Source organism: Talaromyces rugulosus, chromosome I, assembly GCF_013368755.1.
Source record: "Talaromyces rugulosus chromosome I, complete sequence".
NCBI classification, from domain to species: domain Eukaryota; kingdom Fungi; phylum Ascomycota; class Eurotiomycetes; order Eurotiales; family Trichocomaceae; genus Talaromyces; species Talaromyces rugulosus.
The window spans coordinates 5,263,162-5,285,865 of NC_049561.1; the positions used below are offsets into that span (position 1 = coordinate 5,263,162).

The 22,704-nt window shown below is 46.1% G+C and overlaps 9 protein-coding genes and 1 non-coding gene across 10 annotated transcripts; 5 read left to right on the top strand and 5 right to left on the bottom strand.

The window, feature by feature from the left end:
• Window positions 1–1,058: 1,058 nt before the first annotated feature.
• Window positions 1,059–3,329, bottom strand: TRUGW13939_01797 (uncharacterized protein; the record flags this gene model as incomplete). Its single annotated transcript, XM_035484995.1, has 1 exon — window positions 1,059–3,329. One exon carries the CDS (start codon window positions 3,327–3,329, stop codon window positions 1,059–1,061), a length of 2,271 nt encoding a protein of 756 aa, XP_035340888.1.
• A 561-nt stretch (window positions 3,330–3,890) lies between these two features.
• On the bottom strand, window positions 3,891–5,086 carry TRUGW13939_01798 (uncharacterized protein; the record flags this gene model as incomplete). The annotated part of the gene is made up of 6 exons (XM_035484996.1): window positions 3,891–4,171; window positions 4,243–4,553; window positions 4,604–4,702; window positions 4,755–4,824; window positions 4,871–4,969; window positions 5,026–5,086. Coding segments are annotated over 6 exons (921 nt in total), but the record flags the coding sequence as incomplete, so codon positions are not given.
• Window positions 5,087–5,351: 265 nt separating this feature from the next.
• On the bottom strand, window positions 5,352–8,406 carry TRUGW13939_01799 (uncharacterized protein; the record flags this gene model as incomplete). The annotated part of the gene is made up of 11 exons (XM_035484997.1): window positions 5,352–5,539; window positions 5,597–5,715; window positions 5,776–6,069; window positions 6,134–6,232; window positions 6,323–6,543; window positions 6,597–7,277; window positions 7,333–7,583; window positions 7,635–7,948; window positions 7,998–8,063; window positions 8,129–8,183; window positions 8,238–8,406. The coding sequence occupies 11 exons, from the start codon at window positions 8,404–8,406 to the stop codon at window positions 5,352–5,354; spliced, it is 2,457 nt and encodes an 818-aa protein (XP_035340890.1).
• Window positions 8,407–8,774: 368 nt separating this feature from the next.
• On the top strand, window positions 8,775–11,079 carry TRUGW13939_01800 (uncharacterized protein; the record flags this gene model as incomplete). The annotated part of the gene is made up of 17 exons (XM_035484998.1): window positions 8,775–8,863; window positions 8,916–8,964; window positions 9,018–9,030; window positions 9,099–9,114; window positions 9,175–9,340; window positions 9,394–9,413; window positions 9,477–9,558; window positions 9,605–9,716; window positions 9,769–9,834; window positions 9,882–9,921; window positions 9,976–10,128; window positions 10,183–10,294; window positions 10,344–10,359; window positions 10,417–10,578; window positions 10,631–10,733; window positions 10,784–10,810; window positions 10,881–11,079. 17 exons carry the CDS (start codon window positions 8,775–8,777, stop codon window positions 11,077–11,079), a joined length of 1,425 nt encoding a protein of 474 aa, XP_035340891.1.
• A 906-nt stretch (window positions 11,080–11,985) lies between these two features.
• TRUGW13939_01801 (uncharacterized protein) lies at window positions 11,986–12,537 on the top strand (the record flags this gene model as incomplete). Its single annotated transcript, XM_035484999.1, has 1 exon — window positions 11,986–12,537. One exon carries the CDS (start codon window positions 11,986–11,988, stop codon window positions 12,535–12,537), a length of 552 nt encoding a protein of 183 aa, XP_035340892.1.
• A 16-nt stretch (window positions 12,538–12,553) lies between these two features.
• Window positions 12,554–13,249, bottom strand: TRUGW13939_01802 (uncharacterized protein; the record flags this gene model as incomplete). The annotated part of the gene is made up of 2 exons (XM_035485000.1): window positions 12,554–13,003; window positions 13,073–13,249. The coding sequence occupies 2 exons, from the start codon at window positions 13,247–13,249 to the stop codon at window positions 12,554–12,556; spliced, it is 627 nt and encodes a 208-aa protein (XP_035340893.1).
• A 1,376-nt stretch (window positions 13,250–14,625) lies between these two features.
• On the top strand, window positions 14,626–14,717 carry TRUGW13939_01803. Its single transcript has one exon. It is a non-coding gene; the product is annotated as a tRNA-Ala (tRNA).
• A 705-nt stretch (window positions 14,718–15,422) lies between these two features.
• On the top strand, window positions 15,423–15,822 carry TRUGW13939_01804 (uncharacterized protein; the record flags this gene model as incomplete). Its single annotated transcript, XM_035485001.1, has 2 exons — window positions 15,423–15,425; window positions 15,502–15,822. The coding sequence occupies 2 exons, from the start codon at window positions 15,423–15,425 to the stop codon at window positions 15,820–15,822; spliced, it is 324 nt and encodes a 107-aa protein (XP_035340894.1).
• A 1,993-nt stretch (window positions 15,823–17,815) lies between these two features.
• Window positions 17,816–18,951, top strand: TRUGW13939_01805 (uncharacterized protein; the record flags this gene model as incomplete). Its single annotated transcript, XM_035485002.1, has 2 exons — window positions 17,816–18,624; window positions 18,675–18,951. The coding sequence occupies 2 exons, from the start codon at window positions 17,816–17,818 to the stop codon at window positions 18,949–18,951; spliced, it is 1,086 nt and encodes a 361-aa protein (XP_035340895.1).
• A 778-nt stretch (window positions 18,952–19,729) lies between these two features.
• On the bottom strand, window positions 19,730–21,843 carry TRUGW13939_01806 (uncharacterized protein; the record flags this gene model as incomplete). The annotated part of the gene is made up of 6 exons (XM_035485003.1): window positions 19,730–20,301; window positions 20,367–20,867; window positions 20,938–21,208; window positions 21,264–21,315; window positions 21,370–21,446; window positions 21,505–21,843. The coding sequence occupies 6 exons, from the start codon at window positions 21,841–21,843 to the stop codon at window positions 19,730–19,732; spliced, it is 1,812 nt and encodes a 603-aa protein (XP_035340896.1).
• Between the last annotated feature and the right edge of the window lie 861 nt (window positions 21,844–22,704).

Genomic DNA, 22,704 nt, shown 5'->3' on the forward strand with positions numbered 1-22,704 from the left:
ACAATTGCCTAATCCGGAAGTGGCTTCGGGGGCACGCAGGCGCGCGCTATGGACCTGTTCTAATTGTAAACAAATCGGGCATATTCGCACGTACTGCCTGAACAATTCTATATAGAAATTATATAGTAATTCGGTTTATTCGTTACGTTATGGTCATTTTCTATGATTTCTTAGCGCGGGTGTCCCGGGACGCTTATGTGTCCCGGGGTGCTTATAAAATACGTTAAGGCTTGGTTCTCGGTAAGCGAGAACCGCTGAGAAGAAGCTATCTGCGGGTTGATCGTTTCGTACCTAAGGCATCAAGATTACACCACTATACGGTAAATATATGGTAACAACTAGTCTTGTGTAAAGAAAAAATGCGCTTAAAGATATGTGATGACAATGCTCTCAAGTTATTTCTTGGCCGTGAGCTTATTCAATGTTGCAGCTACGTATATGCTTTGAGGTGCATGAAACATCTGCAACATTTATCTACCGAACGCTAATACCGTACGACAACACACATGAGCATTCTGCATTTGTCTCATAACGAGCACATGCAGCTTTGGGGCCCTGTTTCGGTTTCTTTGTGCTCTCTGAGCCCTCCTGGAGCCGCCGTGAAGCCCGCGGGCCTGCTCTATGAGGGATCTATGAGCGCTCCCGGAGCTAGGCTGAGTATAAAGTGGTGTGACACTGGGCCCTCTAGCGCCACACATCGCTTTTATGCAGGTAGCTCATCGTGTTGGTTCACGGCACGTTAGAAGGAAGAGGTTGCAGAAATGCTACTTGCTGAAAGACGTGCTGGAAACGGGCTAATCTATCCCAACCCAATGCAATCAGCAGGATTATTCGCCCCCTTTGAGTCAGCACTCCAAAACCCCTACTGCCGCACAGCATCAGCCACGGAAACCCCAGAAGCAAGTTACCCTAGAGAATGAAAACGAAGAGCTGACGCGGGGATCTAAACCCTGCGTTGCTTCATTTTTTAGCCTTCGCAGACTGTCCATGCTGAGAATTGTACCGGATAAGAATTGTTGCAAAGCGGGTTCTATGCTCTTCAACTACATAGCATCTATCTAATAACAAAAAGATTCTATCAATTGAATAAAGATCTTTTCAAATTCTTGCAGGTTCTCGACTTCAACCAATTCCTGCTTAGCGTGCAAGCCATCCCCCGCAGGTCCATATACAATTGAAGGAATCCCAACAGCACCAAGCAAAGCTGCATCAGTCCAAAACGAACCACCCTTGACAATAGGTTCCCGTCCTAGAACTGCGGATGTACAAGCAACAACCTTCTGTACAAAGGGATGACCGGCCAGCACTTTCTGTGTCGGGCGCGACATGGTAATGCGAGGCTCGGCGTATTTGAATCGAAGATTCTCCTGAGCAATTCCTTTCAACAGGGCACTAATATCCGCCAATATGGACTCTTGAGTTTGCACGGGGATAGTACGGAACTCAACGGTGATTGTGCATCTATCCGGATATGAAGATGGCTCCTCGCCGCCTCGGATCAATCCACAGTGCAGCGAAGCCTGGCCTAACAGATCATCCACAGGAAGCTGCGACTGGTATTTCTCCAAAGCCTGCAGGAACGAACCAGCGTAGAGGATGGCGTCTTCCCCAGCTGCCAGGTCTGAGCCATGGGCGGCTACTCCTAGTATGTCTACTTCAATCCACACGAATCCCTTATGGGCTGTAATAATCGTGCCCTGGGTTGGCTCCGGCAGAACTGCAGCGTCTGCACGCCATCCCGCTGCGATAACATCTTGCGTTCCCTGGGATGCATCCTCTTCATCGGACACAGCGGCCACGATGACATCGCCCCGAGGGGTGCGGCCGCTGGCCTTGATTGCTGAAAGAGCGGCCAACGCTGCGGCAAGACCACCTTTCATGTCAAGGCAGCCTCGTCCAAAGATGACTTCTTTGCCATCTTTGGTTCCGATTGACCCAGATAGCGGGTCGGACTCGTAGCTCGAGAGACTGACTGTATCGGTGTGACCGTTGAACATGAGGGATTGGCCCTCTCCGCTGCCACGCAATACTCCCACAATAGATGGCCTTCCTGGAACCTTCTCAATCCAGTGGTGCTCGATGCCTCGATGAGCAAACCAGGCAGCAAGATAGTTTACTATCTCGGTCTCGCCCACTCCGTCCGTGACAGACAATGTCGAGTTGGAGGAGTTGATCTGTGTAAGAGTCTGTGTTAAGCCTACGACGTCGCTGACAGAGACGTCTTTAGGTGTTGGGTATTTACGCGCGCCTTCGGTACTGAGAAGAACAATTACAGAATCTTTGTTGAGGAGCGATGAAGCATTCTCCTTCACCGTAGCCAGATGGCGCAACGCAGCGAGCGACGCACCTCCGCATGGCCCGGCTACCACAGACTTTGAATTGAGATACTGTACGGCACAGTGGCTCTCGTAGGAAGACACCGTGATACAGGCGTCAACCAGGCGCTGAATGTCCGGCCAAGCAGTAGAGGATACCGTGCCGCAGTTCATACCGTCCATGATTGATGACGAGGTTTGCACGGTCATCATCTTGCCAGTAGTCAGACTAGAATATAGACACGCCGCTGTGTCAGGTTCAACGGCAACGACTGAAAAAGCCGGCTCTTGTGACTTGCAATGCTTAGCCACTGCATGGGCAAGACTCCCAACACCAGCAGGAGTCAGCACCAACAAACCAGCGAGGCCGCGCTGCGCAAGATCGTTCAGTATTTCATCCATCATTGTAGAATAACCTTCCACGATCCACGCAGGGACATCCTCATACCCCTCAAAAGCGGTATCCTGAATGAGCAGAGCATTATTCTGCGTAGACGACTCGCCCAAGGCCTCCTGCACAGCCCTGTCATAATCACCCTGGACAATAATAAGTTTCGCGCCCTCTCCCGCAATCAGATTCTTAGTTTCCTGATCTATGGCGCTCGGAATAAAAATCTGCGCCTCAATACCGAGCAGCCGAGCCATGAACGCGACTGCACGCCCATGGTTTCCCATCGTAGCAGCTGTCAGGGAGATCGAGGCTTCTTTTGCTCGACTTGAAATCTCATTGAGGGAGACAGTTAGCGGTAGCCCGAGGTGTGCTGCAATGGCCCGGAAACAGGCCCATGAAGCGCCCAAGACCTTAAATGAGGGCAGCCCGAAGCGGTTACTTTCGTCTTTGATGAAGATGGCGCGGACGCCTAGCTCGGCAGCGAGCCCGGGGAGTTCAACCAAGGGTGTTGGGGCATAGTTGGGGATGGATTGATGTAAAGCCTTGAGGCCTTCGATTTGCGGGGAGGCGATGCGCTCAGTTGCTGCCGCGGGGTTGAAGTAGATTGGGCGTCGCGATGACATTTTGAGCTTTAAGTGTTTCTCAAACTCGTTCCTGCAACAGAGCAGAATATGGCCTGTAATCTATTTTTATGTCTTTCTTTTCTTGCCATTGTCAAATGTCTGGTCTGCTCCCAACGCCTGGCGCCTTTCGACGACATGACGGGTCGAGTGGGGACTGGGAAATAACCCTCAACCCAATTTATCTGTTATGCGCCTTCTCACAACAATCAACATTAACGCCTTCTTACCATTTTTAGGGTCAGCTTTTTGTTTTTTGGTTCTTTAACGTAATCAACGGCCAAGCTGTCCACTATCACCGCATTCACAAAAATTTAAACAAAGTATGTAGTTACTTATTAGGACAACTTCTTATATGTAGTTTGGCTAATCAGAGGGAATAGTAGAGGCCATATATACAACATTAAATCCAAGTCGAGTTCCAATCTACTAGAATGGTGGACCAACTTTCAAAAAGGGTATAATATTTCCTCTCAATACTCCCGTCAAAAAGTCTATTGGGGAGCATTCTTATTTCCCGGTCCATACCAATCATCAAAGCCCTAAACAACCCATTAGCCCACCTCGAGAACCCCAAAGATAGAAAATACTAACCAAGTCATGTCCAAACAAAGGTGTGTTAACACGTTGCTGCTTCCCCTTCGCAGCCATACCATCCAGGACCTCCATATCCTCTTGCGGCAACGTGATCACCTTGAGATTCTGCTCAATGCGTGCTGGCGTGACGGATTTCGGGAGAACTATGCAACCTCGATTCACTTGATATGAAATCAGAACTGTGGCGGCAGGTACGTTATGCTTATCGGCGATAGCCTTTACTTCCTCATCACGGAGGAGTGGGGAGTCTAGAACCATACAACTCAGTCACCAACACCGAAAAAAAAATTTGAAGTACAATACAAAGAAGCAGACATACCGTTTGATCCCAAAGGACAATACGCTTCGAGCAGTATCCCACGATCCGCGCACCATTTCTTCAATGCGTGCTGCGGGCAGTACGGGTGCAGCTCAACCTGATTCACGGCCGGGACAACCGTCCATGTTTTCTCGAGATGCTGGAGATACGGGACACTCCAGTTGGATACGCCAATGGCCTTGGCTTTTCCAGATCCGTACACAGCCTCCATCTGCCGCCATGTCTCTTGTTGGTTCCACGAGCGGTCGACGGCACGCGTTCCATCGGGGTTCAGGGGGAAGAGCGCGGATGTTTCGTTCGGGACGAGGCGGCTGGTGTTAGATTAGATGGGTGTGATATGGGTAGCGGGTAGAGGCCTTACACTGGCCAGTGGATCAAATATAGATCTACGTAGTCAGTTTGTAGATCCTTCAGTGTCTGCGCCAGTCCAGTAGCCACGTCGGTTTGATACGTATTCCAGCTGTGTGGCCAGTCAGTGACAAGCCCATGACAGCTTCACTAGGTAAACGAACACTTTGCTGGTAATGAAAATATCTTCTCGGGGTACCCCTGAAGCCTTAACCGCTTCTCCAACCTCTTTTTCTACGGGGAATTAGAATGTAAACATGGGATAGAATTAGTAACGAACCATTCTGATAAATCAACGCACAGTCGATATGACGATACCCGCTTTTCAATGCATGCTTTACTGCCTCGCCGACTTGACCTGATTCAGCACGCCAGGTTCCTGTGAAGAAAATTAATCAACCAGCTTCGAGTAATATAAAATTTTATGCAGCTTACCAAGCCCAATGGCGGGGATAGAGTTCCCGGTGTTGAGTTTGAAATGCATTAGGAGAGACATCTTAGTAGATGGATAGGAGGGTATGCAGAATTTAGTTGTAGGAGTTGTAATTGATATAGACTTTTTAATTCATCAAATTCTAGCATGTTCAGTGAGGGGTTAATTGGGGCGTGGTCGGAGGTGATGTGGAGATAATACATCTCCACTCTAACCCAACTTCAAAAGCCGAGGGTTGATTCTCCTTATCAATGACATCAATTTATGTCTAAACTACGAATATTGGCTTATTGTGGTACTTTTTGGTTATTTGTATTAACAAGTATGCCTACTCCCGCTCCAACATCATCAGAACATGTTTAAACCACCGCGACAAACCCCATGGCATAGTCTCCAGTCGTTCCGCAAAAATTGACAGGATCTTAGAGCTTGTAAGATCAGAAAGATCCCCCAGTCCTTGGAAATACACCGGTCCTCCGCTTTTCACCCACTCGTGTATGTCATCGAACTCAGACCCTACCAGGTGGTTTTCAGACTTGACCTAGTAGTGTTTAAACGGGTAGGGAGGCTTACAGGTAACAGTGGTTCTTCTTGATGATGAAGACGGGCCTAGTATTTTTTCATCCGAGAATTCGAGAATAGCCCAAAATGTTAATGCGGCGTCGAAGACAAAGACAGTCTCGGAGGGTGCACTACGGGAACGATTTCGTTAATATCTGTCCTCCGTAGTTTTGAACGCTTTGCCTGCTTACTCAAATGTAAATCTCAACAGCAATGCACTAAGCTGTCCGGCATGTACAAGGATTGACCTTGCCCCCAAAGGATCCTCTGCAATACGAGCTCGTAGCCAACTTCTAGCATCCGCCTTGCTCTCCTCGGTCCCACTCTTTCCAGCGGCAACTTTGATATTGTTCAGGAAAGCGGGCCAGGTGAACTGCATATGGCCGAGGTGTGATAGAGCAGAGACGCTGACGATCAATGAGTTTGGCATGTGAGAGAGCCCGTGGCAATAAACTGATAACTGGTCGAGGAGTTGTTGGGGATTGCTATAATATTTAATCAGTGTTACCAACCAAACCCCCTACTTCGAAACTGGCGATGAGGACTGACTTTTTAAAAATCGATGGAAATGAAAGTCGGTATAGCGTATCCGATGACATCGCCGGTCGCGAGAATATGGTATCAAATGCAGCGGCATCGGTACAAAGCCTGCCATTGATTAGCCACCAGTGATACACTGTATATACACCGTATGATGGTATAACATGCCTATACAGAGTAAGTGCAACGATAGAATACCCGAACGAACTTAAGGGCCGCGGTAACTTCTCCGTAGAGAGCAACGAATCCAGTACCGTTCGAAAGTTCGACGACCGTTGCAGAACGTGCTCTAAATTCACACTCTCGCCGGGATTGGTTCCATTCCAAGCCTCCTCGTCGATTGGAAGAGGGACATTAATCTCGCTGACAGAGAGGAGAGGTGCGATATTCAGAAGGCATGATATCTGCATATCATAGAGCTAGTCATCAAATCAGCTAACACTTTTTCTCAGTAATAGTGATGCTTTCTTACATATATTCCCCAGCCTAAATTCCGTCGCCTATCATCATCCTCATAAGCTCGCCGAAGCTCGTCTTCAGTCGGCGATGGGTTCTGTTTCTCGAGTTCCTTGACATACGACAAACTTGGTCGCAGAAGGTGCATCCTCCTAGCTGCTGTAACGAGACTAGCCCTGCTTATCTCTGCATGTTGATAAAGCATTCTAGAGCCACAAAACAGCCCAAAGACGGATTGGAGGAGCAGTGCTTGGATGAATACCCTATCAAACATTGCCCGTTGGTCGCTCTCGCGGACATGTGAAATAACTCGACGCGCCAGCTCGTTCAACGCGATTGCAAGCCCGCTTGAACCATCGTGTGAGTACACTGCGCCAATAGCCGCCATTGTGAGGAGTAAGATTGGCGGTGCGTCGTTCTTGCGGAAGGTGGAGCGGCGGATGATGGGAAGGGTTTCGTGGAAATGGCGGAAATAGAGATTCACACATGAAGTCAGTGTTTCATTTGAAGGGAAGAATGAAAGATCGACTAAAGGCCATCGTGGTCGATGAGCCGCATGAACAAGTGAAACGATTTCCTGGCGAGTGGAGTCCTCAATCCCGTCAATAGCTGGGCCTTGAAGACTTAATCGAGACTTTTGATTGACAGGAGGCAGGTCCAGCTGATTGTCTTGCTGGCTGGGCCGAAATACATGAGGCTAGATACATTTGTATTAGATATTGCGAGAATCAAGGGTTTCCTCCACAACTTACCCATGGCGTATCAGGTGGCTGGGCATCTCGAATCAATTCTGATGGTTCCATAGAACTTAAACAGCGCATCCCTGGTACCTCAGACGCTGTAAAAGTACCAGGGGAGACGTCACCGGTCGGAATAAAACCAAAGGGGGGCACGTTGAGGTTGTCTAGCCCGGATTCATCCATATCCCACCCAAAGAAACTTTCAAAGGGATCCATGGGGAATTCAAAGAGGGATCCAGCTGTAACTGACGGGAAAGCATCAGCTACTTATTTGTTAGTTGAGATCATTCACATGTAGATATAGGGAACCAAACCAGTTACTGGTAATGAAATTTGATTTTGGATATTGGCATTGATATTATGATATCCTAGCTCAACTGGAGCTTGAATATGGGACTCAGAGGCTGCAGCCAGAATATCAAGGGACCCTGGGAGGACGGCAGCTTCCTCGCGTCGAATAACCAAGTCCTGAGAGACCAAAAATTCTTCGGAATCCTGGGCTCGCTGGTCAGGGATTGAATCTGCCCTTGTGTTGCGATATACACATTTCCACCCTGAGGTTTTACATTTGGTGCAAGTGTGCCCTCGTTTTCCATCGCATCGTACTTTCGAGTTAACGCAGGATACACTTCTCAAGTCAATGACCGTGTTTCGATAATTCGAGATTCTGTTCTCACCATGCGACTTTGCGTGGAACTTTCACTCTAGACCCGTGTAGAGAAAGATGTCGAGTCATCACATCTCTATGGATACCAATACTCCATAAGAAAAGTGTTCATAACAACCAACTTCGAAAAGAGAAACTTACCTTCGACCAAATCGCTTTTTACATACTGGACACTCGTATTTCACGTCACCAGCATCTATTTTCATAAGTCAGAGGATGAGAGATCATTTTAATAATGAAAAACACTCACGGCTGCGTTCATGGCGCTGGAGATGCTCTCTTTTTCCGTATACTCGCCCACATCCTGGCCAACTACAGGCAAAGGTTGGTTTCTGGTGTGATTGCCTGGCTTTCGGGGTTTCCAAGACCCGTCTTTGATACGCATCATCCGGTATTACGTCGAGGGACGCTGACTGCATTTTGCAAAATTCAAGAATCAAGTCGGCTTCAAAGTGGGAGGCGGATGAGAAGTGGAGATGGCATTGAAATTCGGGGTCTGCTTTATCCCCGCACTTCGTGGAGAAACCAGGCCAAACTCTGCACTCCAGTATTCTACCCTCTGGGGATTAGCTTCGGTGATTTCTCCACTTGACATGTGCGGACAGGAACATTATTATTGAAAGCAAGTGAAGTGGCAAGATTATTAGAGTCGGGATCTCCACTTCTCCACGTTTTTTATCCCCAGATCTTAATAAGATCGCGTGTATATATTAAAGGAATAGGGCATATGTAGCCGGAGACTGGAACACTCATCTACTATATGCCACGTGCATTATTATATCTCACCATGCCTAATAAAGACGATTTGACTCACAAAGAATATGTGTCGGAGAATGTTGCTGGAGTGTTTGTAGAGGACCCGGCCTTGGAGCGACGGTTCGTCGGACATCCTCCGATATTAAAGATGCAGGGATTAATGATGGACCAGGATTCTACGAAAGGTCGATATGCGCTTAATTCCGCCGCTATTTGTCATGGTAAGTTTTGGATTTTTTTTATTCAAGTGATTTTACTGATAAAAGTCTTTCAGTATATTCTCAATTGTGAGGCCAAAACCCTTAAATGCTTGCTCAAGAAGCAACAGCTAACGATATGAAAATTTCCGAGATAGATCTTGACCGAAATAAGTATGTATCAATTAACTCTTCTTCACCAGAAGATTCACGGGCTTAGACTGACTTTCGCAGTATTGGAAATGCTAGGGAGGCGGGCATGGCTGAGGCCCTTCAACTCAGCTCCTCCGGCTATTCTTTGGCGGTGTCTATCTTTTTCGTTGGCTACCTCCTTCTTGAAGTGCCAAGCAACATGATCTTGAGTCGGACAAGGCCGAGCTTATATCTGCCTGGATTAATGGTGAGAGGATCCTTTATTATCCATAGGGATATTGCTTGTCTAATCATTCATAGATTGTTTGGGGCGGAATGGTGTAAGTGACTCTTCCAGACTTTAAAAGAATGACTTTGTTTAAAAATAACGCATTTGGCCATAGTATTGCATATGTCGGTATCAGCACCAAGGAACATTTGATTGCCCTCCGCTTTTGCTTAGGAGTTGTTGAAGCCGGTTATTTTGTGTGTTTTCCAGCCTCATTTTTCTAGACTACACTAATAGTTACAGCCCGGAGTCTTGTTATTCATGAGCAATTGGTACAAAAAAAGCGAACTCGCTCGACGCTTTTCGATATTCTACTGCGCATCCCTAGTTTCGGGTGCTGTTGGAGGGCTGATCGGTATGAATATCTCTTTCCGAATTAGCTGAACAAGTCACTTATTTAATGGCAGCTGGTCTTATTGTAGACAACATGCAAAATAGAGGAAATCTTCCTGCTTGGAAGTGGCTTTTTCTAAGTACGCCATTTTAGGAACTCATTCGAACATTCACTGATAGTCTATAGTCGAGGGATGCATTACCATTGGTTTCGCTATTCTTTCTATGTAAATTGTCTTTGGATCAAAAAAATATCTTTCTGTTGCTAAACTTCATCCCAGTTTCATTCTGCCAGACTTCCCAGCGACAACCAAGTGGCTCACGATAACAGAAAGAGAATACGCAATGCGCCGTCTTGAACATGACAACAACTCCACATTGGCAGGAGACCTCAGTCATACCCAGAGCTTTATCCATGCAGTCAGGGACTGGAGGTATGCTTCATATAGTACAGTGTCAATTTAGAGATAAGAGGTTAACAGAAATAGAACATGGCTCTTCGTCCTTGCTCAGAGTCTGTGTACCTGTGCTGGTACGATCACTTATTTCGTCCCTACAATAATGGCGGCATTGGGTTATACTGGAAAATCTGTTCAATACGTGAGTAACTCGGTAAATCATTTGGTTCGTTGCTAATCGTGATTTGAAGATGACCATTCCATTATGTGAGAAGAAAAAATAAATATACATAATACTTGCTACTCTACTAACATGGTATATAGATATGGCTTCGCTAGTTATCGTCCTCGTCTGCTGCTTTTCGTCAGATCTTCAGAATGAACGCCCGAAGCACATTATGGCCATAGCAGCTATTTCAACCATATCATTGATCATTACTGCCGCTATTGACAATTCGAAAGCTCGATATGCCTTTTTAACATTCGGTAATAGATTACCCAGTCAAATCCAACCACATCTGTTAATATCTCACAACAGGCGCTGCCGGAATCTGGTGCTGCAGTCCGTTGACGTTGAGCTACTTGTCCAATACAATCTCCCGACCAGCCGAAAAGCGAGCCGTAGCGATAGGAGTAGTAAAGTACGTATGGTTATCTCTATATTTATATACAAGGACTGACACGTTTACAGTGCCTTGGCCAATCTCTCTTCTGTATAGTAAGTTCACCGCTTATTATTCACGTTGAAAAAATGACTGGATGCTTATATGCTTGTTCTCGTATCACAGTGGGTCGTATATTTGGCCGTCAAACGATGCCCCAAGGTATATTGCCGGATTCTCGGTTACCACGTCCCTAATGTGTGGTACTGTGATTACGGCTTTTCTCTTAATGGTTCTTACCAAGAAATACCCATATGAAAATACTATCGATGGAGGGAAGGAGCAGGTGCCGGCCAATGAAGTCGTCAGGACTTCCGATGCGTGAAACCGGGGAGACATTTTATGTTGTTAGTAATTAATGTTATCACCTGTCAGTTTATATCGAGCAGACTGGTTATAAAATTCTCGACAATTTCAAAAGTATAAGTGCACTTGTTTCAAATGTGGTACTTTTATATATGACATTTAAAATCTCTCTAGTCTTCGTGGCGCGAAATAAGTAACGAAAATCTATAGTGAACCCGAAAAATAAAAATAAAATAAAATAAATACAATAAACTACATAGAAAGCTGCCGGTATAACTCCATCCATTCAATCAATAGTTGAAGTATCTTTCCATAACTCCCATCATCAAGCTTATCACTTTCTTTATAGAGCTCAGATAGTTTACAAAACTCTCACAATTCGCATAATTTATATTCTAAGGAGTGAGGATTACTTGAAGTGTCTACAGACATAATGTACCGTTAGGTGTTAGGACCACCGAAAAAGTCGCCTAGGAATACCGGTTTTAGTAGTAACAGCATCAATTAGGCACAGATGACATTGCCCAACACAAAACTACATTATATCACTTTTAATAGTACCACCCTATTCGCAACTGCAGTCCTGATATTTCTCTCCTAGACATCTACTTATGCCTTGTAACACCACTTAAGGCAGGGTCTATTTTTAGTCTGGTTTTTTAATACTCGGCTATACAGTAAATTTAAATAGCGCTATGGTTCTTACCTTATGCTCCTCTCCTGGCCCACCGTATCAGACCATGCCCGGATACCAAATTCGGGAAAGGAGCTGACCTTGAGGAATCTTAATATAAAGAGATTTACATCCGGATTTTGATCCGCGCCCGCGGCGTCCCCAATCTACCGCCGAATACATAACACGATTGCCCCACAGAGAGCTATTAGCGGGGTATCCTTGGCATCAATTTCCAACTATCCGCACAAGATGACCCAGCGTCACACAGCAAAGGGCATCCTCGACAAGGTCCTGGAAGATGAGGAGATCATTCGGGAATTCCTGGAGAAAGAGCACACTGATACAGTATACCGTTCTCCAAGATCTCCAGGGGAAAATGCCAGAACCGCAGCATACAATGCCCAACCAGACAACCAACCCTTCAATTTACTCCGGCTCCTCTGTGTCAGAGATTTGGCTATTGACTACGTGCACATATGGCAGCGCTCTAAACTACAGGGGAGAAGATACGGTACCATTGACGGCTTTGTCCAGAAACGAGGACTTCCGGATGGAATCACTAGGAAAGCCTTGAAAATCGGTCAAAAATTAATTGATCTAGAAAATCAGTGTGGAATTGCCGGAGTCTCCTTGGTTCTACTGCCAGCATGGTACATGTTTGAGCATTTTTCAGAAATTGAAGAACTTGCCAGACTCTTATTAAGTGATCAATGGGATGGACTCCGGTCCTATAGTGTCTCAATGTCGACAGTTATTTCTACCTACCAGGAGCTGTATTTCCTAACTATAACATCCAGCTAGACCCAATCAACATTCCTCAAAGCTTCGCAAAGTCAAGCACATCCGTATTCAGTATATCCATTCCCACAGGTACTGATGAGTAGCCATCCCAAATCAATTCAGGCGTATCACTCGTAATTTCGATTTTTACAGTCACTGAACCTGAGACAAAGAGTAACTCATCTTCATGAAGTTTGATGGTAGTTACTAGCTCCTCCTGTCCGGGGAGGCTGAGGCGGAATGTAACTGAGCTACGCTCCGGTGCAACCTTGAAAATGCCAATAGCTTGGTTCTTCTTCATATGTACCCGCCCTTGTTGCGACTGTCTAACGCGCACAGGCCGTGGCCCTTGCCGAACAAAGATTTCGTTTCGAATGTACGATTTGACAGTGGAGCGCATCTGTATAATGATTAGAATCTGATAGCACTCGTCGGCAAAACCGGAGGTGGTCAGGCTGGCCTCGCTACCCACACCCCCTTGAAGCTCCTGGAGAGACACAATGCAGAGGTTTGTCTGTGCCTCCGAGAACACTTAAGAAGTCAGGGGCAAACTTACATCAGTACCATATCCAATAAACTGATCGCATCTCGGTCCACCTTTGCCGAATATCGATAAAGCTTCGCCAGGTACGTCTTGAATAGAAAGTGCCTGGAATTCCTTTTCGACTCCATCAACTATTTCCGGTACTGGCTTGCCCAGATCCCTTAGGTGGACATAGCCGAGAACCTCCATCTTGAATAGTATGTGCTGCCCCACAAGGCCCGCCCCGCCGCTGCGGAGACGTTGATGTCGATATTACTTATATAATCAATATTGTAGCCTTGTAGGGTTAGTTCGAAGGCAGGGTTCGTATATCTTAAACGCCAGGGCAAACCGTGGCACAGATTGGGAGCACATTTAATATACACGAAAATCCTCAGACAGTACTCCCTGGGCATTACTTTGACTCCCAGAATGAACAGAGTACAAGGATGGAGAGTTTACACAAGGTACACGATGGCCCTCAATCAGTGTTGCCGCTGGCAATACCTTGGCCTGCAATATGCGTTGGAAGATTCTATGAATTGGTCAATTGGGAGTCAAGATCCTCGGTCACAGATGAATTCCAGTGCAACCCTGTACAACGATATCGTTGGATCAGCAGCAGAACTTTCCTGATCAGTCTTTCATCCCTTCTATTTTTGGTGACTTGAGGAATTTTTGATGCTAGCCAGTCTTACAAAACTTAGGGTATACTGGAAGCAATCATCGTATTGAAAATCCAGCTGTGGACTTGGGTATAATGTATTTATGACAAAATATATAGGCATGGCCCCAGCGTTCAAACTTTTGACTCACTGGCGAGGAACAATAAATATAACAGTTGCTCCCGAATTGACTACTGGCTCCGTTGTGATCTTTGTGAAGAGCCTTCTTTTAATACTCCTCCAGGTGTCAAAGTGACTTGCTCAGATAGTGGAACCAGAAAGACCATGAGTTGGAGGGGTAGAAAGGCATTGGGCACGAAATCGCATCTCAGAGGATAACGCCCCACTTTTGGTCACGTACGCTGTTGGAAAATACTAACTTTACTAATTCAAAATGAACCAATTAGAGTATACGACTTGCTAGGTTTTTTTCTTTCTCTTAGATAATAGATTTTTTGATTCTAATAGGAGGATGTAGGGGTAGCCAACCTTACAGACTGCAGTCGGTTGGCAATTGTGAAGGATTTTACAGTACTCCCTATTTACATAATTTAATAGTTCCTATTTTTTTTTTTTTTTTAGCTCAGGTAACTAAAAGAAGTATACTGGACTAGGTAGAGGCAGCAACCAAGAAAAGCTGGCTACAAGACCCAACAGATTTGTTGACGCATCTCATGGCATAGAACGTGGCTATCATCATATAAAGCCATTTATACTGGTAGATTTTACTGATGATCTAGCAAGACCGATACTGGAAAAGGGGAAAAAAATAGCGAAAACATGCAGCAACGACTTGGTTCGATATTTTGGACAAAACATCCACGACATGAATATATGTAAGAACATCGGCATTCGGCACAACAAGTATATACCAAACTATGCCATGAGGTGAATAGATTAAAATTTTAAAACACACTCGCTGGGCGCTTGGTCTAGGGGTATGACGCATCATTTGCACTTCCGATAAGGAGGAAATGTTGATGAGGCCCCGGGTTCGATTCCCGGAGTGTCCAAATTTTTTTGCTCCAGGGGAATGGAGTCCCCTCTACATCGGAAACGAGCTTTCCATGGTTAGTTTCTTTTTTGTTTTTGTATTACCTAGCTAGGCAACATTGAAGAACGGATATGGCTGCTCCAAAAGAAACCTCCGATGGAAAAACACACATGCATATATATTATGCACGTCATCCATCACACCATCGGTCTATCAAGATAAATATAGTAATGAACAACAGAGAAAGCCCCGCATATTTTTATCATTCACATGTTGTTGGCTTTGCGCAAACCAACCCGGGCTCTGACGTCACGGGATGGTTGGAACCCTCAGATGGCTGGGATCTTCCCCTCTAGAAAACAAGAAAATATGTATCAATTGATTGCCTTGATTGGGAGGGTCCATGCGGGAAATTTTGTCATTACTAAATGCTGATGATGTAAATATAAATGGGCAGTTAATAAACTCCCCCTCTTTTTTCAATCTTGCTTGAGCAATTGATTAATTAATGCCTTATCTTCTGAAAAACTGTATCTTTTCCTCGGTGTTTTCTACAGGGCTCTTTTTGTTGGGCTACCTACCTACCCTCAATTGAATCGTCGTCATTTGACGAAAGAATTTTCGACAAGTATCTGTGGGCGAAGCCAAATCAACACCGGTAGTTGACTTTTACTACACAAGCGATTGCCCTTAAGAGTTGCCTTTTTTCTCTGTTAAAATCATCATGGTACGTCAACTGAATAAATCCTCCTGTTATTATCTGTATATCATATTTTTCTAATACTGAAAAACAAAACAAACAGGCTCCAGTCGATATCCTTTCCCGTCAATCGAGTTCTTCGGGATCGTGCATGGGCGGCGGTGCCATCGCGGGCATCGTCATCGGCTCGATCGCCGGCACGCTCTTGATTATTTGGCTGATCAAGACCTGTTTCCTGCCCGGAGCACCCGGTAACAAGCATCCGGACACTTCGGATATCGTGTACAGCCAGACGACGCCCACGCGACGGCGTAGGAGGGACTATCGGTCTGGGCCGGACTACATCGAGAAACCGAGGTCGCGGACTAGGCGGGGGAGTGATGTGGTGAGGGTGCAGAGGCCGGAGAGAGTTTATGTATCGTGAGGTACGGAGTAGGAAATGGCCTTGTTAATTATATGGAGGGGTGGGATTGGTGTTTATTTCAATGTTCAATGCTGGTTGGGTGGTTTTTGGGTTTCGGGGATGATTGATCAGCGACGATGACGGTATGATAACGATTTGACGATCACTGTTGTTGACATCTGGATGATTTAAGACGATATTGGAATCGGCTAGGCCATACTACTGTGAAGGTTAGATTAAGCAAGTTATTGATTTTATAGGCACCTTGATTCCTTCAATGTTGAGACAAGGAATTGTTTACATATATTTAAAATCAAACCAAACATTTTGAATAATTATTAGCACGATTTATGGCTGGAATACTCAATGCATCTATGTATTATGGGTTCATTTTCGGCGATCAATGATCGAGTCAATAAAATCAATCAATATATGTATGCTAGTCTAGAATTGAAAAAAGTCAATTTACCGGTCTATAACCACACTGAAATTCTATGTACTGTGTTTAAAAACATAAGACACCACTTGCCTTAATATTACATAGTTGATATCAACTGGTTTTATACCACTGATAATATTTATGGGGCCAAATGACTCAGGTTGTACTGAGAAAACACTATACCGGATTTGGAAAGTCCTGTTGCATTTGATTGGCACGGCCGAGAAAAACTTGCACAAGCTGTCATTCAACGGAAAATTTCCAGGGTTAGTGGAAATATTGATGCCAACTGATGAATATTTCGATAATATTTCGATAATATTTTCATGTTTTTGACGATATTGGTGGCCAAGTATCATTAAATGTTGCGTGATCAGAAAAGTTAATTCGTACAGGCAAGTCTAGACAGCAGCCAACAAGAAACAGCGTCTCCATCTGGCAGATTATGGTATGCTGACTGATCCTTCTAGCTACTGCCTTGATGGATCATTGAGTCAAGCTGACGACGCATTTCTGGGGTTTAACTTGGTGCATATGCATGTCTACGTTAAGGTAAATTTCATATATACATTATACATATAAAAAATGATATTATTGTTGACAATGATATTGTTCCATGCTTGTCGAGTCATCAAAGGCAAAGAAAGACAAACACCAAAAAGGGGAGAAAATAGCCGGATAGCGGCGCCGAGAAGTGGGGTGCCAGCGTCCAATCAGAGGGCGTGCGTACAAAGCGGTTCTCCCCGCGCTGGGGCGACCCACAGCCGAATATTCGATAACTGTTAAAATCTAAAATAATAATGCGCCAAACCACACAGTACTGATTACAGTATATCTGGGTGAACATAGGCTGATATATGCCCTCCATCTTCAACTAGCTGCAGATAACCTCCCTGGAAGTGTTTTGAGTGCTCCGTAGTGTCTGTGTAGACTGTGAAGAAAGTTCACGCAGAGCGAATGCGACGTGCGGCGGCCAACGAGGAGCCGTGCCACAGTGGGGCCATGGGGCCGCTCCAACCAATAAACATTTAGTACAGGGAGCCCAAACTGGCAGCGGCTCGGGGTTGTGCCAGGCACGCACCAATCAAAAGCGGCGTGCTAATCAGAGGTGGGGCGGGTCGGCCCCTTACCACACCGGTTTTGCCGCGCTAGGCCGAATTCGGATTAGAAATTAGTAGTACTAAAACTACTAATCCGCCAAGCTGACCCTGTGAGACACGCCGCTTCCATGCAGATGGCCCAAGAGCCTAGAGGCCTAGGGAAGGAAGGAACGCTCCCCCGGCTGCGCGCCTCAACTGCCGTCGCTTCGTCTCCTCTGCTCTTCTTGCTCTCTCTCTCTCTCTCTCTCTCTCTTTCTTTCTTCCTTCCAGCGAGGCCATCACCACTCCTTCGACTCTACGTCGACTGTCGTTCATTTTCTCACCCGTGTAACGTCAATTCGTTGCCGTCCCTTCATTTATCACAAAGCGTGCCTGCTTCTTCTGCCAGGCACTGTACGCTCTTTTGCTCCGACCCGTGTGATCTATCTCGCACTTGAATTCGTCCCTCGCTGGACAACAACCGCCTCTCTTCGCCATGTCGCGCTTCTCTTATTTCACGGCCCTGCTGGCCGCTGTCGCCTCGACGGTGCATGCCCAGACATCCACAACCTGCCAGCCCCTGAACGAGACATGTCCGCCGGATGTCGCCCTGGGCACCTCGCACACATGGAATTTCAGTTCCAATTCGATCCTAGATAGCACCTGGAACATAACCAACGGTGCTGTCGACTACACGGATAACGCTATGAAGTTCTCTATCGCAAAGAAACTCGACTCGCCCACCATCCAATCCAACTTTTACATCTTCTTTGGCCGAATGGAATACCATGTGCAGGCCGCTCCCGGACAGGGTGTCATCAGCAGTGTGGTGCTCGAGTCGGACGATCTCGACGAAGTCGACTGGGAATGGGTTGGCTCCTCGGACACCCAGGTGCAGTCCAACTACTTTGGCAAGGGCGAGACTATAGCCGGCACCGGCCTCACTCACAATATCTCTGGCTCCACCACCGATGCCTATCACAACTACACCACCTGGTGGGACAAGGACAAGCTGGAATGGTGGTTCGACAACACGTTGCTGCGCACTGTGTACGCCGCAGACGCCAAAAACAGCACTAACACCTGGTATCCCCAAACCCCAATGACCATCCGTCTCGGCAATTGGCCCGGTGGTGATCCCGCCCAGCCCGAAGGCCGAATTATCTGGGCCGGTGGTATCATCGACTATGACTCTGGCCCATATAATATGTACGTTTCGCAGATCAGTGCCCAGGACTTTTCCTCGGGCAAGGAGTATACCTACTCCGACCACAGCGGAGACTGGAAGAGCATCAACATCACAGCGTAAGTCACCATTTTATGTGTTACCAGACAATACGGCTAACACGTCCTAGTGGCAACTCAACCATCTCCGACACGCTCAACACCAAGCACGAAACCCTGGCCCAAAAATGGGCCAACCTGGCTCCTGGTGCCAAGATCGCCATCTACGCCTCTGTTGGTGGCGTCCTTGGCATCGGCCTGATGGTTCTTTTGTTCTGCTGCATCAAGCAGCGACGAATCGGCAAGCGAGAATGGAACGTCCAAAACAACCGCTTCATGGAAGAACGGACCGATATGATGAACATGCAGGCAGAATGGAGGCAAAAAGGATATGTTGAAATGAAGTAGTCAAGTTTAAACAACAAAACTCTGCTTGTTTTTTTTTTTCCGTTTTGGAAATGGTCATGACTATTTTATTGTATATGGAAGGGAGTCTTTGGTGTTTTTTTTGATTACTTCATGTCTATATATACATCTTTTTGCTTCTGCTTCTTTATTGGCTTGGTTTTGCCATATTTTTTGGTGTCTTTCTGTTACTTGCTAGCGATACCACTCACCGCAGTCTTTCTCTGTGTATCTCTGCGTCGATATTTTGCTTCCTCTTTCAGCACTGGTGTTACCAAGGGATTGGGACAGAGGTATACACAATCTGTTGATATTTATTTTTCTTCAAGTTATTGACACCTGTCAATTGATATAATATATTTTCGACTGCGCGTCAATGGTGTGGCAGTCGGCAGTTTCTTCATCCATCATACTAGTTGTGCATGTTGATTTTGTAGTCTGTTAGAGTTGTAATGGCACGTGGTTAGGGCAATGCCGAATCGGGAAACTGTCATTCCACCTACCTATTCGGTACAACTGCACGTGCAGTGAGTTAGCTAGAATAAAGCCCTTTAAAACGTATTGATGCATTACATGTAGGGTTAATCTGTCACATGTTTTTATCATATCCATGCATTAATAATATACCTCTATATACATGTATGTAGTTGAGAGTCCAAACTCCTAATTATACAAATGAGCCCATGGTGGCCTTGAAGATACACGAAAAACAAAACAATGAAGCAATGCAGCACTGGAAATAACTTTTGAGAAAGCTTTTTTTTCCCTATGCAGCACCTTTCTACTCCGCCACAGCGGACTTTTCCGGATCCTCAACAGGCACCTTCTTCTTCTCCTTCTTCCGAATATCCTTCCACCCCATTAACCAAGACACGCAAAACATGAGCGACGAAGCGCCCACCACAAAATAAAAGATATTGCTAATACTCTTCGCATAAGCAGTCAGGACTTCGTCGAGTTTCGTTGGGTCGTTGCCCACAACCTTTTTCACGCCAGAGGCACCCGCTGCCACGATAGCTGCCGTGTCCACGTCTGGTGCGTACTTGGCCAGGTTTGTGGTCAGACTATTTGACAAAATAGTCTCGGCGATGGTGAGGAACACTGATCCGCCAAAGGTTTGCGAAAAGGAGATGAGCGCCATTGACACGGGCACCATGGTTGGTGGGATGGCGTTTTGGATGGCAATCAAGGTGATTTGCATGCCCAGGCCGCGTCCGAAGCCCATTAGGATCTGGTATCCGATCCAGCGTCCTGTCGAAGTATGTAGGGAGAAGGTTGAGATGAGGCCGCTGGCAATGGCCCATACCATGCTGCTGGCGATCATCCAGGGGAGATAGTAGCCAAGTCTGCCGACTGAAAAGATGTTAGTACTAAACTTTATCTGCTACTTGAAAGGAGGCGAGAAGAAAAGAACATACCAAGAATACCAGAGATCACACCAGTAAACAGTTGCGTGATAATAGACGGCAGCGTATACACACCACTCAGCATGGCCGACGCTTGCCGCACCGTCTGAAAGTAAATCGGAATATAGTAAGTCGACGCCTGCACGCATCCAAAAAACAGCAACGAGACCAGACACGATGACCATACAGCCCGGATTCTCATCATCGAGAACGGCATCATCGCATTGTCACCTTCGTAGTACTCCCACACAAGAAACAGAATAAACATGACTCCCGCGCCGCAGAACAGGCCGATCACGACGGAGCTGCCCCAGGGGTATTGGTTGCCGCCATAGTCCAGTGCCAAAAAAAATTGGATTGCGGCGGGTGCGAAGATTGCGAACCCAAAGAGATCGAGTTTGGTGCGGATGATTTGGAGAACGGGCATGGTGCGTGGCTTGACTGTCTCGGGCACTTCGACAAAGACGAACAAGAGGGCAGCGATGGCGCCGACGGGAAGGTTAATATAGAAGCCTAATTATTTGTCAGTCATAAAATACATGCAAAGGATATTACATTCACAGGAGAATAGGGGAAAACGTACACCATCGCCAGCTCACATACGTAGTGAATGCACCACCGAGAAGCGGTCCGCACACAATTCCCATCTGGGATATACCCATCAACATACCAAAGTATTTGGGCCGTTTGTGCAATGGGATCGACGCCGAAATGATGGTCAAACCACCATTCATGAGCCCGGAGCTGCCAATGCCCGCGACGGCTCGAGCCACAATGAGCATCTTGGACGAGGTGGCGACACCGCAGAGGAGAGAGCCGAACTCGAAGATTCCAAAAAAGATCAAAAACGTCCACTGCAAGGTTTTGTTAATTTCTATTTTTGTTTCCCAAGAACTAAGAATATCTCACCTTGGCACGAAAGTTGGAGTAGATTTTTCCGGCGAGCGGTTGAAGAGAGGCACTGAAAGGAATTAGACATCACAAAGTATGAAAGGTTCATTGAAGTATAACTTACCAAGCCAATTGATACGCACTTCCATACCAACCCACATCTGTCAGAGAGTGAAAGGCACTCGTGATATTCGGCGTAGCCTGCTGTCGTCAGTATAGTATTCAAGAGCATCTAGGGGAGAGAAAAAAAAGAACTCACAGTAGCAACAATCGACATGTCAATCATAACCAAGAAAAACACCAGCGTCTGCGCGGCCAGCAAAGAATACAGCTTCATGCCAGAGATATACTCTGGCTCGGACTTTGTGCGCGTAGCCTCAATAGCCGTGGCCTCCTCTTTATCCAGCGCAGGATCATGCTCGTTCATTTCGTCGTGACTGCTGTGGACAGACGATGGTGACCTACTATGCGACTCTGCATTGTGATTGGCTTGTGCTGTGCTTTTTTCGATTTCTTCAGCGGTCTCGCTGCGCAATGTTGAGGTTGCTGAGATGGTGGGCGCTGGCCCAACCGTGTCAAGCTTTTCGTGCTCTGTCATGGTCGTTTGTCTGTTCTGGTTTAAAACTCAGATTCGACCAGATATGATGGTTTGATGTTTTGGTCTCGACAGAGGTCACGGGGGCGACTGAACCCGTAAAACTGGGTTAAATTAATAATGGCTGTCGTATACACGCTTCAACGTTGTAGCGATGTGAAACTTCTTTTTTCTCTTGAAGAAAGCAAATAAATCGACGTTTTCAATGTTGGGCTGACCCCGACTATTTATTATAAATGCGATTGATCCCCTTTTATTATCTATTTTTTTAACCTGTCATGCATACGATTACGGGCTCGCTAGAGCTATCCCAATCCCGACGGGTTTTCGATTGAGTCACACTCGATCAGCAACATTCGGCTTCACGCCGGATCCCGAAATCCGACTCAAAAGGGTTCTGCCTACAGCAAATTAACCCCGGTCTCCATAAAAACACACGTTCAAGTTTCAGGTGGTTAATTAGAAGATCAGACTAAACTGAAACAAGCAAACGGGTAAACGAGCCTCTTTTTTCTTTCTTTTTTTTTTGTGTTCTAGCCTAAAACTCCTGAATCCCTATGGGAAGTTGCTTGCCTAAATGGGACTTTGTTGGGTCCTAAACCCGAGTTCTGTCGTTGATTAAACCTTTGCTTTGCTCGTATCTGTACAAAGCACTACGGATTCGAGGGAGATTTTTATTCCGAACAAACTGGGGGAAACAAGCTTTCATAGCGAAATCGAAACAGCAAGCAAATGAAGAACGAACCGTATTCACACTCTAAAAGCGCGGGTTATATTCTACACATCATTAAATTATTACATAGCCAGTTAAATAAATAAAAATACATACAGGTATAAGTTATTATTAATTATTGTGAGGGGAGC